This window comes from Schistocerca gregaria, chromosome 2 (genome assembly GCF_023897955.1).
Source record: "Schistocerca gregaria isolate iqSchGreg1 chromosome 2, iqSchGreg1.2, whole genome shotgun sequence".
In the NCBI taxonomy this organism is placed as follows: Eukaryota; Metazoa; Arthropoda; class Insecta; order Orthoptera; family Acrididae; genus Schistocerca; species Schistocerca gregaria.
This window is the reverse complement of record NC_064921.1, coordinates 144167757-144181767: the sequence shown is the minus strand read 5'-3', so window position 1 is coordinate 144181767 and position 14011 is coordinate 144167757. Positions and strand designations below refer to the sequence as shown.

General features: G+C 40.1%; 1 protein-coding gene across 4 annotated transcripts in view; it reads left to right on the top strand.

The window, feature by feature from the left end:
• Positions 1 to 6764: 6764 nt before the first annotated feature.
• LOC126336553 (outer mitochondrial transmembrane helix translocase) overlaps positions 6765 to 14011 on the top strand; it is a 67617-nt gene continuing 60370 nt past the window's right edge. For 2 of the 4 annotated variants that reach the window (XM_050000403.1, XM_050000401.1), the window contains exons 1-2: positions 7023 to 7362; positions 8106 to 8147. In XM_050000403.1, coding sequence (XP_049856360.1) covers positions 7213 to 7362; positions 8106 to 8147 — 192 coding nt within the window. In that variant the 5' untranslated portion in view covers positions 7023 to 7212. Of the gene's footprint in view, positions 7363 to 8105; positions 8148 to 14011 lie in introns of all 4 variants that reach the window. The other 2 variants (XM_050000402.1, XM_050000404.1) reach the window with 2 other exon arrangements.

Here is a 14011-nt window from a genome sequence, read left to right as displayed (position 1 = left end):
AACATAACTGTGTCCATATGGGAGGCTACATTTCACATGAATAGTGAAATTGTACATGGTCATATGGTAATTGTAGAAGATGCTTCTAGGTCAGCAACAACCACAGCCCCACATGACAGGATTTCAGCATGTTCAGCAGCAGGTGCAAAAACACCACTGCTAAAGGAGCTCCCGGTGAGATCTCTCTGGTTTTCTCCTAAGTACTTTCTTCCTGGATTTTCATGTTTGATTCAAATAATAAAGTTTATAATACTTACACCATCTATATCAGTTGTGGGCTGTAGTTCCCGCAGATGATAAGCTAATCAACAGCAAGATCACTTTGACTACCAACATGGACACTACAGCTCTGAGACATGTACCGGGCATTTTAGGTGACTTTCAGACTATTCCACAACAATTCAATGTTGGTGATCTAATTTCACAAGTGCACCAGACTTGATCACTAGCCTATACTCCTCTTACATTATTTTATGGCTGCTTGGCCAGCTCACAAATATTTAATATTACTGACTTCCAAAAGGGATATCATCAGATCCCAGCAGCACCAAATGATGTACAAAAGAAAGCAGTAATCAAGCCTTTTAGCATGTTTGAATATGTACATGTCATATTCGGTCTTAAGAATGCTGCACAAACATGGCAACGTTTTGTTGACAAGGTTCTCTGTGGCCTGAATTTCTGCCTTTTGTACCTCAATGATGTGTGAATTTGTTATGTATCTGCTACTGAGCATGAAATTCACCAACAGACTATTTTTGAGAGGCTTTACGATTATGGATTGAAGATAAACAGTGACAAGTGCATGCTTCGGAAGCAGACATTGGACTTTTTGGGACACTGTGTGACTGCTGCAGGTCCTTTCAGTCTAAGGTGGACTTGTAATTTTTTCCCCTTCCTAAAATGTATCACCAATTATAATATTTCTCAAGCATGGCTAATTTTTACAGGCACCACCTATCACATGCAGCAGTAATTCAGGCCACACTCACAGCAGCACTTTCCAGCATCACTCCACCACGAAAGCACTCAATCACATGGACACCTGAAATATTGTCTGCTTTCCACAGAGCCAATTCCTGCTTGTGAGAGGCTGTCTTCCTTATTCACCCTCTTCCCTCAGCACCTCTGTGGTCATAGATGCTAGCCAGACTGCATAGAGGCAGTGCTACAACAGAAGGTAAAAGTGTTATGGCAACTTCTCAGTTTTTTTCCGTAAGTTGTCTGACATACAAATTACTGTCAGCAGCCTATCAAGCAATTAGACATTTCTGACCATAAGTTCAGGCATGTCATTTAACTGTCTTTACAGACCGTAAACTTGTTCCTTTGCTGTTTCACAACCCTCAATTCCTGCACTTCTTGGCATTTCTGCCAGTTTGAGCTCATTGTACAACTCCTTACCAATTACCATCGCCTGTGTCCATCACCTGTGAGGAGCTGACAACATAGTCACCAGCTTTTTAAGAATTAACACACTCTGCAAGAGTGGAGCTAACCCACCTAGCTATGGCACAGGAAATAGATAAGAACTTACATGAGTTCCTTATGAAGAAAGTGACTGGAATGCAAGTGAAACATGTACATACAACTACCTCGACTCGTATGAAGTTTCCCAGCGTCAACCCTAACCTTAGGGTTTCCATTGTAGGAAAGGTATCTGATGTAATTTATGACATCACACATTCTGGAGCCAACATGACTACTCATACGATAATGGACAAGTATGCTTGGGTGGGAGTACAAAGTGACTGTCATTTATGGGTGTCAGTTGACCAATGTTGGTCACCATGCCACAAGCCTTTGGGCTCTTTCTGAGACCAACAGATGGTTTTTCTCATGTCCATAGAGAAATCATAGCACTACTATTACCAGTGCAAGGATTTAAATATATTCTCATGCCTACTGATAGGTCTACTCGCTGGGTCAAAACCACACCTACTAAGGACATTTCTGCATAGACAGTGGTAAAAGTCTTTTTGACTAGATGAATTTTAAGTTTTGGGTGCCCGACAGAGGTGATGAAAGATCAAGGTTGACAATTTGAGTCTTCTTATTCAACAAACTTGCTGCTTTATGTGGATTCACTCATCACTGTTCCACCAGTTATCACCTGGCAAGCAACAACATGGTGGAATGCTGGCACAGAATACTCAAGTCAACATTAGTGTGTCAGAAGTTTTCCTGGTTAACAACATTGCCACTGGTATTACTCAGGCCATAAATTGTATTCAAAACTGGCCTCAGTGCTTCAGCAGCAGAAATGGTATGTGGCTTCTGTCACTTTTTCTCCATGCAACAAGAAAATCAACCTAAAGATCCTTGCTCAATGGTACTCCATGGGTCTTCAGGTTGGCAGGAAGCAAAAACAATGAAATTTTCTTTACAGGCTGCAAGCAATTCCATGCTAATTCTGTCATGATAAATGTCTCCTATCAACAACTTTTTTCCATTTTGTTTTTTCTAACCCAAGAAGCACAAGACTATAAAACCAGTCCTTAAATGAGGTGAAGTCAACCATCCCCTGTTTGACTGATTATAGCAGGCACCATAAGGACCACCTTCCACTCAGGTGTTCCACAGCTTCTGTGTCTTGTATACAACATAAGGTGGTAGTAACTCTCCTAATACATTACTACATATTAAGTCCACCCACAGTAGCTGAGGGGTCAGCGAGACAGAATGTCAGTCCTAATGGCCCGAGTCCGATTCCTGGCTGGGTCGGAGATTTTCTCCACTCAGGAACTGGGTATTGTGTTGTCCTAATCATCATCATTTCATCACCATCGATGTGCAAGTCGCCGAAGTGGCATCAACTCGAAAGACTTGCAGCTGGCGAATGGTCTACTCAACAGGAGGCCCTACTCACACGACATTTGGATTTACTACACATGATAACCAACGCTCGTATTCCTGAGAAAGCCATTAGTTGCTCCACGTCTTATTTCTCATCTTGACAAAGCTTTCCTACTTCTACAATCATCTGTCACGTTAATTTCATCGTAATTCCACATGTTTTCAAGTGGAATGCTATCAACACTGTTCTCTACATTTGAAACATACAATATCAGAGTCTCCTTGGACATTGTCACCCAATCGCTATCGATATTTAAACGAAACATGAGTTGTTTGTTGAGGATGATAGCGGGTAAAGTATCTTCAATAGTCGCAAAAGGCACCTGAACCTTGAGGCAAGGGGGGAGGGGGGGGGGGTGCTACACCCCGACTTCCCCCCCCCCCCCCACTCCACTCCCCCAACCTCTCATGGAAAGAAAATAGTAGTGTAGCCAGGTGGTTTCATTTCAAGAAAATGGTTGAGAAGTCGGTATTATGAAGATTTTTAAGAGTATTGGAACTGAAACTTTTTTGTGGCTACTTACAATTTGTGATTCGTCTTCCAAAACGTTAAACACTCCACATCCACAGATCGAGCATCCTGCGCCACTTACGAACTATCGTATCAGCACCCTTGCAGTCATAACCAGATAGATTATCACGCAATTCTTTATCCTATCTGCCCATCTTTTCTAAATACACATTGACAACACGCCTCATTTCATTTTTCGAAACGGAAACCCAAACTCACACGAAATGTGTAAATTCTGAACAACTGCTCTTTCTTCTCCCACTGACAGCACTGGTCTCTTCGTGTTTTTTTTAAGTTTGTTTTTAATTGTGCTATGGGAGATGTTCTTTGCTGCCTCCCTCTGGGGCAGTCAGTCTACCTTTATGTCAATCAAATACTTCCACAAAATATCATATAAGAGTCCTTGTTCCTCCAGCTTCCTATTTTTCTACTATTTCAGTTCCTCTATTTAACGAAGTAAAATATAGTCAAACTTGAAGACTATAAGCAACAGTATGCTGTATGGAACAACCATATGAATAAAGGTATTTTACTGAAAATGGGACAAGTTTGGCCGGTGACAATGTTAAATAACGAAACTAAACTGGTACTTACTTGAACTTTTATATTAGAAATCAATATATGCAAACAAAAACTTCTTGTGCTACTTCACCACGACCAAAGAGGGGAATCCCTCGAAACAATGCTTCCAACATGAAAAGATAGTTGGAAAACAGTGTGACCAACTTAAGGCACCCGTTAACAATCAAACATTGTGTTCGACTTAACTATGCTTGTGGCCGCAGCTCGTGGTCTTGCGGTAGCGTTCTCGCGTACCGAGTACGGGGTCCCGAGTTCGATTCCCGACGGGGTCGGGGATTTTCACCCTCCTCAAGATGACTGGCTGTTGTTGTGTTGTCTTCGTCATCATCATTATTAATCCCCATTACGGTCGGAGGAAGGCAACGGCAAATCACCTCGAGTAGGATCTCGCCTAGTAAGGCAGTGCGGGTCTCCCGCATCGTCCCCCTACACTCTGTCAACCAGTATGGGACTTCACCATCATCACTATGCTAGTCAAGTATTTGATCATGAACGGTGCAGTTTGACGTGTTCGTCAAGCATACATCGTATTTGACGTGTTTGCGAGAAATTTCGATTAGCAGAAAGTTTGACAAGATGTGCGGACGTTGTGTCGACGTTTCACCGTATATGTTAAGTGATAAACTGGTTTATTACTATTCATCTCACTTTATTGTGAGTTCCATTGTACCATGAAAACTACGATCAAGTATAAAAAGATAATAACACTGACAATATTCAAAATTGCAGAGATGGCATGTCTTTCCCAGCAAGAATAGGTTATGAACAACATCAATTTTTTACGCAAACAGTGACATACTAGAGGAGTGTAATGAAATAAAAGAAATCGAAGTTCTCCGGTTCTTCCGCGGACGACGTGAGTTATGTGTTCCCACGTTGCTGTGTCTTAATGACTTGTCATTAGGGGACCAAGTGGAAGAGAATAAATTTTCGCATACTTGTGTTTTCTTTTTCAATGTGAGAGTGAAGTAACGAGAAACAAGTTATTAAACGTTTCATGTCCATCGCAGAAAGTTGATGTAATCATTAGGTTCCGAATGCAACATTTCCATTAACAGGTTTCCAGTTGTACATTCCTCAATTTCAACCATTCCATGCATCATTGTGTTGTTTTCTTCTTCTTTAAACACAGTGCCGGACGCAATGTTAGAAATGCTTCATCTGCGTTTGTAGACATTCCCACTAGTGTCAAAATAAATCATACACGAAAAGCGTCTGCTTCAATTGTAAGGTTATATTGACAAGCTTTCTTAGTATGTGTACGCATTTGTTTGACACATCTGTGGCTACGTGAAAGCGCACTTGACAGGCAAGTTTGCTCTTTTAGGAGGGGCTTAATACGTTTTAAAAAGTTTCGTTGTCCATTCGAAGGACGTTGATGTAATCATTGGGTTCTGAGAGTTTAGGATATTTTCATGGAGAAATCTCTGTAAACCATATCCTAGACCAGAGTCTTGCCTTCTTCTTCTTTAAACACAGTGCAAAGTCATTGCCAGGACTGCATTTTCTGCATTTGTGGTCTACTCTCAAATACGCACAAATAAGAACTGCGTCTGCTTCAAAGTGAGATTAAACTGAAAAACATTGTTGGAATGTATACAGGCTCACTTGGCAAATTCGTGACTACATAAGAGCGATTTTCTTAAACATGTATAGTCGTTTATTGGAGTATTTAGAATGGGGTTTTACATGCTAGCGAAGTTTATAGAAACAACTGGATCTCCAGTATCTTCAGTATAATCTCTGGAGGAATATACTTAATCCTTTTTCTGTTGAGACAAAGTTGCCCCAAATGGTCGTAGTTCACAGTAGCGAAAACTCATTTAAATCGTATTCGCAACAGATACACATATTCTATATGTTCTCTTCTGTATTTTTGGCACTACACTTTGTTTTTCCTTTTCTTCTTTCAAACGGTTTGTTTCCTACTTTACATTTGTCCTATACTTTTACCTGCAAGTACTGCTGCGCCTTATACCAACATACAGAAATGAGATGTTTCTTCAGTTTTCTTTTGAAGCTGTCCAGTTCCTTTATGCTTTTCTACTAAGTGGCAATCTGTTATGGAAGTAACCGTCCTGCATTTGTAGTGTCCCTATCTGCCATTTTCAATCTTTTGCTTTATTTCTTGTGCTGTGGCCATAAAAACTCTGTTTAAGATGCTGTACAATTTATCATTGAAATGAATATTGTCTCATTTATGTAGAAACTTAATACAATTATTATTTTGAATCCTTTGAATTTGTTTTTGTAGAAATTCATTTATTTATTTATTTATTTTATTTAATTCTTTCGTGTTAGTTTTGCTATGCATCACGCGGCTTTTTTTAAAAGTTTTTAGATTCTCTGAATGTATACATCTGCTGCTCTGCCTCATACTGGTATACAATCAAAATATGTGGGAAGAAAAGTCTTATGTTAAACTTTGGCAAGGTTTCTGTGACCACAGTATAGCACATTTTTTACTTAAGAATACATGTGTACTTAGGTTTGGACATAAAAAAATATCCAAGTCGTCATGGAACACTTTCAACGTTTGCAATTTGGCACGAAACAAAGCACAATGATAGAATAAGTATTAAGAAGATGTAAAAACAAATAATCCACTGCTATAAGGTGAAGTGGCGAAAATAGGTGAACTTCCGATGTTAGCGGACGGCGCCGCGATCATAATTTTCTCCCCGAGAAAGCATTGTATCGAGTGATCTCTATCATCTCTATACTAACATGGAGATCACCGATTATGTCACATGACGTAACGTGGAGGTTCGTTGACAACCTGTGTGAATGCTGCCAGTTGAAATGCACTGTGGATGTTTTGCCGTGACGTGAACCGACGTGAGTTGACGGCTAGTGTGAATTGGTCTTCATGCACTACTTATTATCTATTCTTATTTACCATAACTTATATTTACTAAGTTGAATCCCCATTATTTTGTATGAAAATCTGTTAAATCTTCATTGATGCACTGACACAAACAGAAATGTATTTATTAGCGTCTCTTGCTGTAACAAAATTTCTGACTTACCTAACTAGAACAGTGACTTTGTGTCACATCTCTGGTTCACGTGTTGGTTGGTATCTTTGATTTGTGTGCACATCGTTGACAAAGTTTTGGATTTTCCCCGTTCCTGTGATTATTGCTGTTCAAGCTATCAAGGGAAGTGTAAAATTGGGTAGTAGCATACTCCAATGTGTTGGTTGTAATTTTGATTGGGCAATTCTTTAACTTCCGTCGCCGCCAAACTGTCACTTATTTAAGATGAGCGAGTCACACGCGATGTTAAGATTTGAAATGATTAGCTTAATAGTCAGACTGACACTATTTGGGGCTGTTACTTACTATAGCGTAAGGTGGATGATCAATCAGATGGATCCAACCAATAATCAGAAGAAGAACGCCAAAAAGCGGGCAAGTACCAAAGCTAGCGTAATTACTTTTGTAAATATACAAGCACGAATTTGGATTGATTGTAATTTCAGAACGAGTTTGTGTGATGAGAGCAGTTTTAATAATTAATGTAGTGTGTATGTGCGTGTTAGGAAAAGAGAGAGGGACAGTATGTATTTTCAGGAGAAAGTAATTTATTTGGTTGTTACTGTACCACAGCCACTAGGTACTCGAATCATGGTAACCAGCATCTGTTTGCTTATAGAATGTAACGAAATTGAAAGATCCTCATGTTTCTGTTGAAGACACATTAAAATTCGAAAAGCTGTCATATAAAGGTCACTGACAGAAATTTTCTCAGATTCTTCTGTACTATTGTATTGTTTTCAAAAAATAATCCAATTTTGGCTAATTCTCTACATCTTACATATTGAATTAAAGAAGAGGGCTGTATAAATTTTCATTATTTTACATTTTCTGGTTTATTAAGGTTGACTGTGTATGGAATGGTTTCAATGGTGGGGAGTAACTACGTCTATTAAACATTGTATGTGGTTTTATATTTCAGTTTATTAAAAGTAGGAATTTCACAATGTTGATTTGATACAAATAATAGTATTGTCTAATTGTGTACAAAAATTTAGCTGAGTATTGATTATGAATTCCTTTTTATCTTCTTGCTGTGAATGGTATGTGATTGCTTCTTTTTGTTACTTCAGTAAATTTACTCCTGACTCATATTTTGATTTTTTTCCCCCCCTTAGGCTTTGGAACATCTTCGACGACTTGGAATAACAGGGAATGAGGTGGGTAGAACCTGTAAGTTTGCTGCTGTTCCTGGAATAGAATGAAGTGATTGGCAGCTGATCGTGGTAGAGAGAACATTTTCTGTTCAGTTACCTGCAGGTGTTGTGCTGTTAGCAGCACCCATGCAGTTCCACATTGTATTTATATCTTCCCAGTTAACATGAAGTATTGTGTTTACATCACCGTAATGTCCTCTTACCTTTCTGGGCAATTTTGTGATTAGGTTCATAGATTCAGTGAAATGAAAAAGGCACATAGATTCCTAGAAGGAATCACAACTGTTAGGCTGCAGTAATTGCTGCCTGCAGTGGACTGCTAATTAAAGGTGAGGTAGTGAAGTGGGGGTGACAATTGTGGACAGAGCAGTTGTGACCAAACTTGTGCTCTGGTTGTTATGGTAGTTGTCCTGTAAACAGGTAGCTGCCACTCACTTGATTCTGGTACAGCTGTTGTCATAAACTATTCTGCTGTAATGGTATACCTATAATGTGGTCTCCTTTTAAATGTTAGTTTTGCTTTTATGTTGTCATAGCTTACAGCCACAGTTTTTTTATTGGTATCCATTGTTTTGGTGGTCTTACTTAGCTGTGTATTTAAGTGCTGTTGAATGTATTGGTGTGTTGTTCCTATTTGAATTTAGACATTTTTGTACTTGTAAATTGATTTTATCCACACCCTTATTTAAAATTTTGTATTTGTGGAAATCCACAGCCTCCAGATGCTTAATAAATGGAAACATGGTCTGTAGTAGACTGTAATGTGATATTTAATCATGCAATTAGCTAATTTCAGCTACTTGTCACTGTCAAGGTACTCGGAATGACTTTCAAATGGATAACTAACCATTGTCTTTTTGGCATTCATGTTCTTCTTGTGTGCTTTCCCAGCAGCTAGGTATTGTTTTCTACTTGTTAATATTTAGTCCTACATTCCTGTTGTCCTGTTTGGGTGAATGTCCCTTTGATTGCCTTCAGTTCTCGCTATTATGTCAGTGTCAGCTGCATAGGCCAGTATTGGCACAGATTTATGAAAAATCTTCTCCTATTAAAGATATTTTCTTCTCTCGGCTTCTCAAAGATGGCATTGAATAGTGGGCATGACAGTCCATCATCTTGCTTTTAATTTCCCTGGTACTGACAACATTCATTAATTTTAATGCTAGATTGCATTTGTCTGTCATTCTTATTTCCTTAGTAGTTTTTTGTACTGCCCAATCCACTTAGAGCTTGACAGTTGCCCTCGGTCTTTGATGTTACATGCTGCTTTAAAATCAATAAAAAGATATGTTCTGATCTCATATTCCTTTTTTCTAGAGGTAAATATCTGGTTGATGGCAGACTGGACTGGGTTACATCCACATTCATACAACTGTTGCCCTCTGTATTGTTGGAAGAGGTCAGTCGTGCAATATGTTAGAGGATTTTATCTCCCAGATTAAACAGTGTGATCAGTCTGTAATTACTGCATTTCCTTGGGTATTCTTTTGTATATATAGTGCATCTAATTCCCTCTTTGTATGTTTGAGGCATTTCTTGTTCTTCCCATGTTGGATTAACTAGTTTCATGATGCTCCTTTCCAGTTCAGAGCCTGTCTTCTAGAAATTTCTGGTGAAATGCTACCTGTTGCTGCTGCCATGTTCTTTAATTTCCTCATTGCAATCTTATAAGTTAGGTGGGTCCACACTGTTATCTGGGTCCTCTTCCTCCTGCACTTATCAGTGCACACAATATGGATAGTGGAAACAGATGGGAGTTTGTTCTGGATACATTCATATGCTACCTGTTAGCATGCAGTGTTGGGTTGGAAAGTTTGCACGCTCCTATGTGCACTTTTGCAATTAGTTTATGACAGTCACAAAGTACTATACGAAGAAACAGTGAAACCAAATAGTTGTTAAATTACCAGCTGGAAGTGTTGTCTCCACCTGGCACTTGAAATAGCAGAGCATGCTGACTGTGAACAGAAGTGTGACAAAGCTCATTCTGATAGGTTAAGTAACTATCAATCAGTTTATTCCAGTTATCTGATCTCCAGGTGTATATATCATTTCTAAGCTGTCATTCAACATTAACATAGTGGCGACAACAGGTTGCTGATGCATTCAGGAAACTGGCAGATGTCCTGTAGAAATAGCAAAATATGCAAAGAGCACAAAATACAGTACATATTAGATTCATTAGCACAGCCATAGTCAGTCAAATCTTCATATCTACCAGTGCCACTTGTGCCTTTTTACTTCTTCCAGCTCAATGGAAAACATCTTTATAATCATTAAGACAAATAATTGGTACTTGACAGTTCATGTGGCCAGGTTGCAGTGTTGCTGAATGTGGCTTATGGCACACCATGCCCAGGTGCTACTACTCGCATACTCTAGTGACAAACTGCGACAACATTCAGATTGTAATTGTATGCATAAATTTATATTAAAAACAAAGATTCCAAGACTTACCAAGCGGGAAAGCGCCGGCAGACAGGCACATGAACAAAACACACAAACACACACACACAGAATTACTAGCTTTCGCAACCGATGGTTGCTTCTTCAGGAAGGAGAGGGAAAGACGAAAGGATGTGGGTTTTAAGGGAGAGGGTAAGGAGTCATTCCAATCCCGGGAGCGGAAAGACTTCCCTTAGGGGGGAAAAAAGGACAGGTGTACACACACACACACACACACACACACACACACACACACACACACACACACACACACCGCACAGAAGCGCGCGCGCGCGCGCGCGCGCGCGCGCGCGTACACCTGTCTTTTTTTCCCCTAAGGGAAGTCTTTCCGCTCCCGGGATTGGAATGACTCCTTACCCTCTCCCTTAAAACCCACATCCTTTCGTCTTTCCCTCTCCTTCCTGAAGAAGCAACCATCGGTTGCGAAAGCTAGTAATTCTGTTTGTGTGTTTTGTTCATGTGCCTGTCTGCCGGCGCTTTCCCGCTTGGTAAGTCTTGGAATCTTTGTTTTTGATATATTTTTCCCATGTGGAAGCTTCTTTCTATTTTATTATGCATAAATTTAGTTATTTATTGTAATATATCACTAGAAAAATTGAAGAGAGCTACTCAGTATCTGAGGTGTCAGGTCAGAGGGGTGTTCTGAACACAATTTTGACACAAAGCAGCTCGATAGGCTGTGGAGCGGAAGGGGTAGGCTAGCAATAGAACAGTGCATCACCATTGACTAAACACTCATTTGTTGAATAGACAAGTCAGGTAGTACCCAAAAGGAACAATCAGTACAAATTACAAAATATTCTTTTCCTTTAAGTCACTCAAACATTTAAACAGGCAAATAGCAATCATTTAACTGAAAGCCTTTTAAGAAAGCAAGACTAGAAAATTTGAATGAGGAGTTAAAATCATGTTTAAATAATCTCACCCTAGCGCACATTTTAAAATGAAATACTTCCTTTAAGGAATCATAAATTAATTAAATAATCCTCAACAACCATATTACATCAGACATTTAAGATTAAACTGTAATATATAACTTCAGAGAGTTGCAGTCCCAAGTTTTAAGCAGCACAGTTTCAGATGGACTGCACTGCAACAGTACGATAAGTTCCTCAGAGGATCTGCCCACACAGGAAGTTATTGCTGCAATCGACAAAATATCATTATTATTCCATGTACAGACGTAAAACAAACTAAAAGCTGTCTTAAGTTTGGTACAGTTAATTCCCTTTGAACATAACATAAATCACAAGTCTAGCCCTAGGATGGCACCGACACCCTGCGATTTAGCACGTGAAAAACTACAGTGATGCACTCATCAAGTATCCTTACAAAATCCAAGAACAGAGAGCTGGCTCCCCAATAGTGGAACATTTAACCACACACAGCGTGCGGGTTTGTGGAATGCTGATCTCGCCCTTAACCTCAACATCAGTTCAAATACTAGTCAGCCTACAATCTTGAACCACAATACACATTCCTTCAGTTACTGCATAGGAAGTCAATGTGGTAGGCAAACAAACCATCATATGATAAAAGCTTAAGCAATTTCCTTACTAGACAATTCTTATAAATAGCAGCCGTAATTTATTTTTTAAACGTGAGCACACCCACAATCAAGACAATGCCCATCATAAGAAAGGTAGCACATAAACAAGTAGCAATGGTAACTTATGTTTAGATTGGTTACAAATCAGAGCGTGATTTAACACACCAGAAAAGTCTTTACAACATAACCATCAATACAGTAGCAAATTACTCAACATGTACTCCCCGACGATTTCGATTTGCAAAGCCATAGGCTTAGACAAAATGTGGAGAATGTATCACTTAGACAAACATAATGGTGCTCCCTCAGTTATCCCAAATAACTGACTCCCTTAGTTGCACAACAAAGAATCAGACATAATGAAACCACCACAGTTTTCGCCTCTAAATTGTCACAGTACAAGTGAGACTCAATCACAAATGTTATTTTACATCACCAGTTCCCGTATAGTCAATAAAAGTGCCTGATTTTCACCCGTTTATAACGGCAGGCAGCAACATCATATGGGAAAGTGTGTAGACACAAGCTCTTATCAATTCTCTTCTCTGAAAGCAGCCACCACGACTCTTGGGAACCACTGGGACATCTAATGCTAAAATAGTTACTCCTTCACACAAATTACAGGATGCCCGCTGCTTGCTATGGCGTCTTCCGTTCAGAGCCAACTTGTATATCTCCATGTCATAGGTCCGGTCCCACACTCGCTGCGTCAACCCGACAACTGTCTTCCACCACGTCCCGGAGCACATCCCCCACTGGTCCTCGCCTCGTTACTCCTCGCATAGGCCCCAGAGGGCACTGCTTACTGCCCTGACCGTGGCAGGAAAGATAAATCACCAGAGTGGCACTATCGACATGAGCCGCCACTGTTCAGTATCTATAGTTGGCCAATTGTAAGAAGATCCCTGATAGTTGCTGTGGACTGAGCATGACAGCTTTGCATGTGTGCCGCAACCAGTCAAGTAATGTGAGTTTGGAACTGTGTATGGGAACACCCTAGTGTTTCAGGAGTTCTATTTAGGTGGCTTTTCTGGATGTCAGTATTTTGGTGTGTGCCAATACTATTTGCAAGGACTCTCCTTAATAGGACGGGTGCACTACAGAAATAAAGCAGCCACTCAGGTAGCAGAGTACTTGTGGAATGCACATGAGGGTTTTCTAGGCTATGCATTAGTTTAGGATGCTCTGATGAGCACTTGCCAGTCGATAAACACCAAAGGTAGTCAGTGTTCAAATTAAGACACATCAACTATCAAAATTTGTCAGTAAAGTGTTGGAAATATTTGCAATAAAGTTTCCGAATTTACTGCCCTCCAGGAAAGTTTGTGTACTGAAATTATTCTTGGGACTGAGAGCTGGCTGAAACCCGAAGTATAATGCTCTGTTATTTAGCAAGCCATAGAACATTACATCGGAAGGACGGATTAGAGGACAAAGGAGGGAAGCGTTCATTGCAGTTGACGAAAATATTGAAGTTGAATGTGACAAAGTTCTCTTACCAGCCACCCGATTCCCCTGTGACAATTTGTCAAAGGAAGTCTAATCACCCCCCTGTGGGTTCGGGGGTAAGAATAGGCCCACGGTATTCCTGCCTGTCGTAAGAGGCGACTAAAAGGAGTCTCAAACGTTTTGGCCTTGTGAGATGGTCCCCTAATGGGTTTGACCTCCATCCTTCTAAATTTTCCGAAGAGAGAGCCGATTGGGGAAGGGCTCCTTACAAGGAGCGATGTGTCTATCATGCATTACCATCTCTAGCCAGGTTTGTCGTCATCGCTTAGCAGTCCCGCTCACCTACCATCTCTTGGGCGTGGATTTGTTCTTGGGTGCAGTTTATTGCAGTCTGCTATGCTGT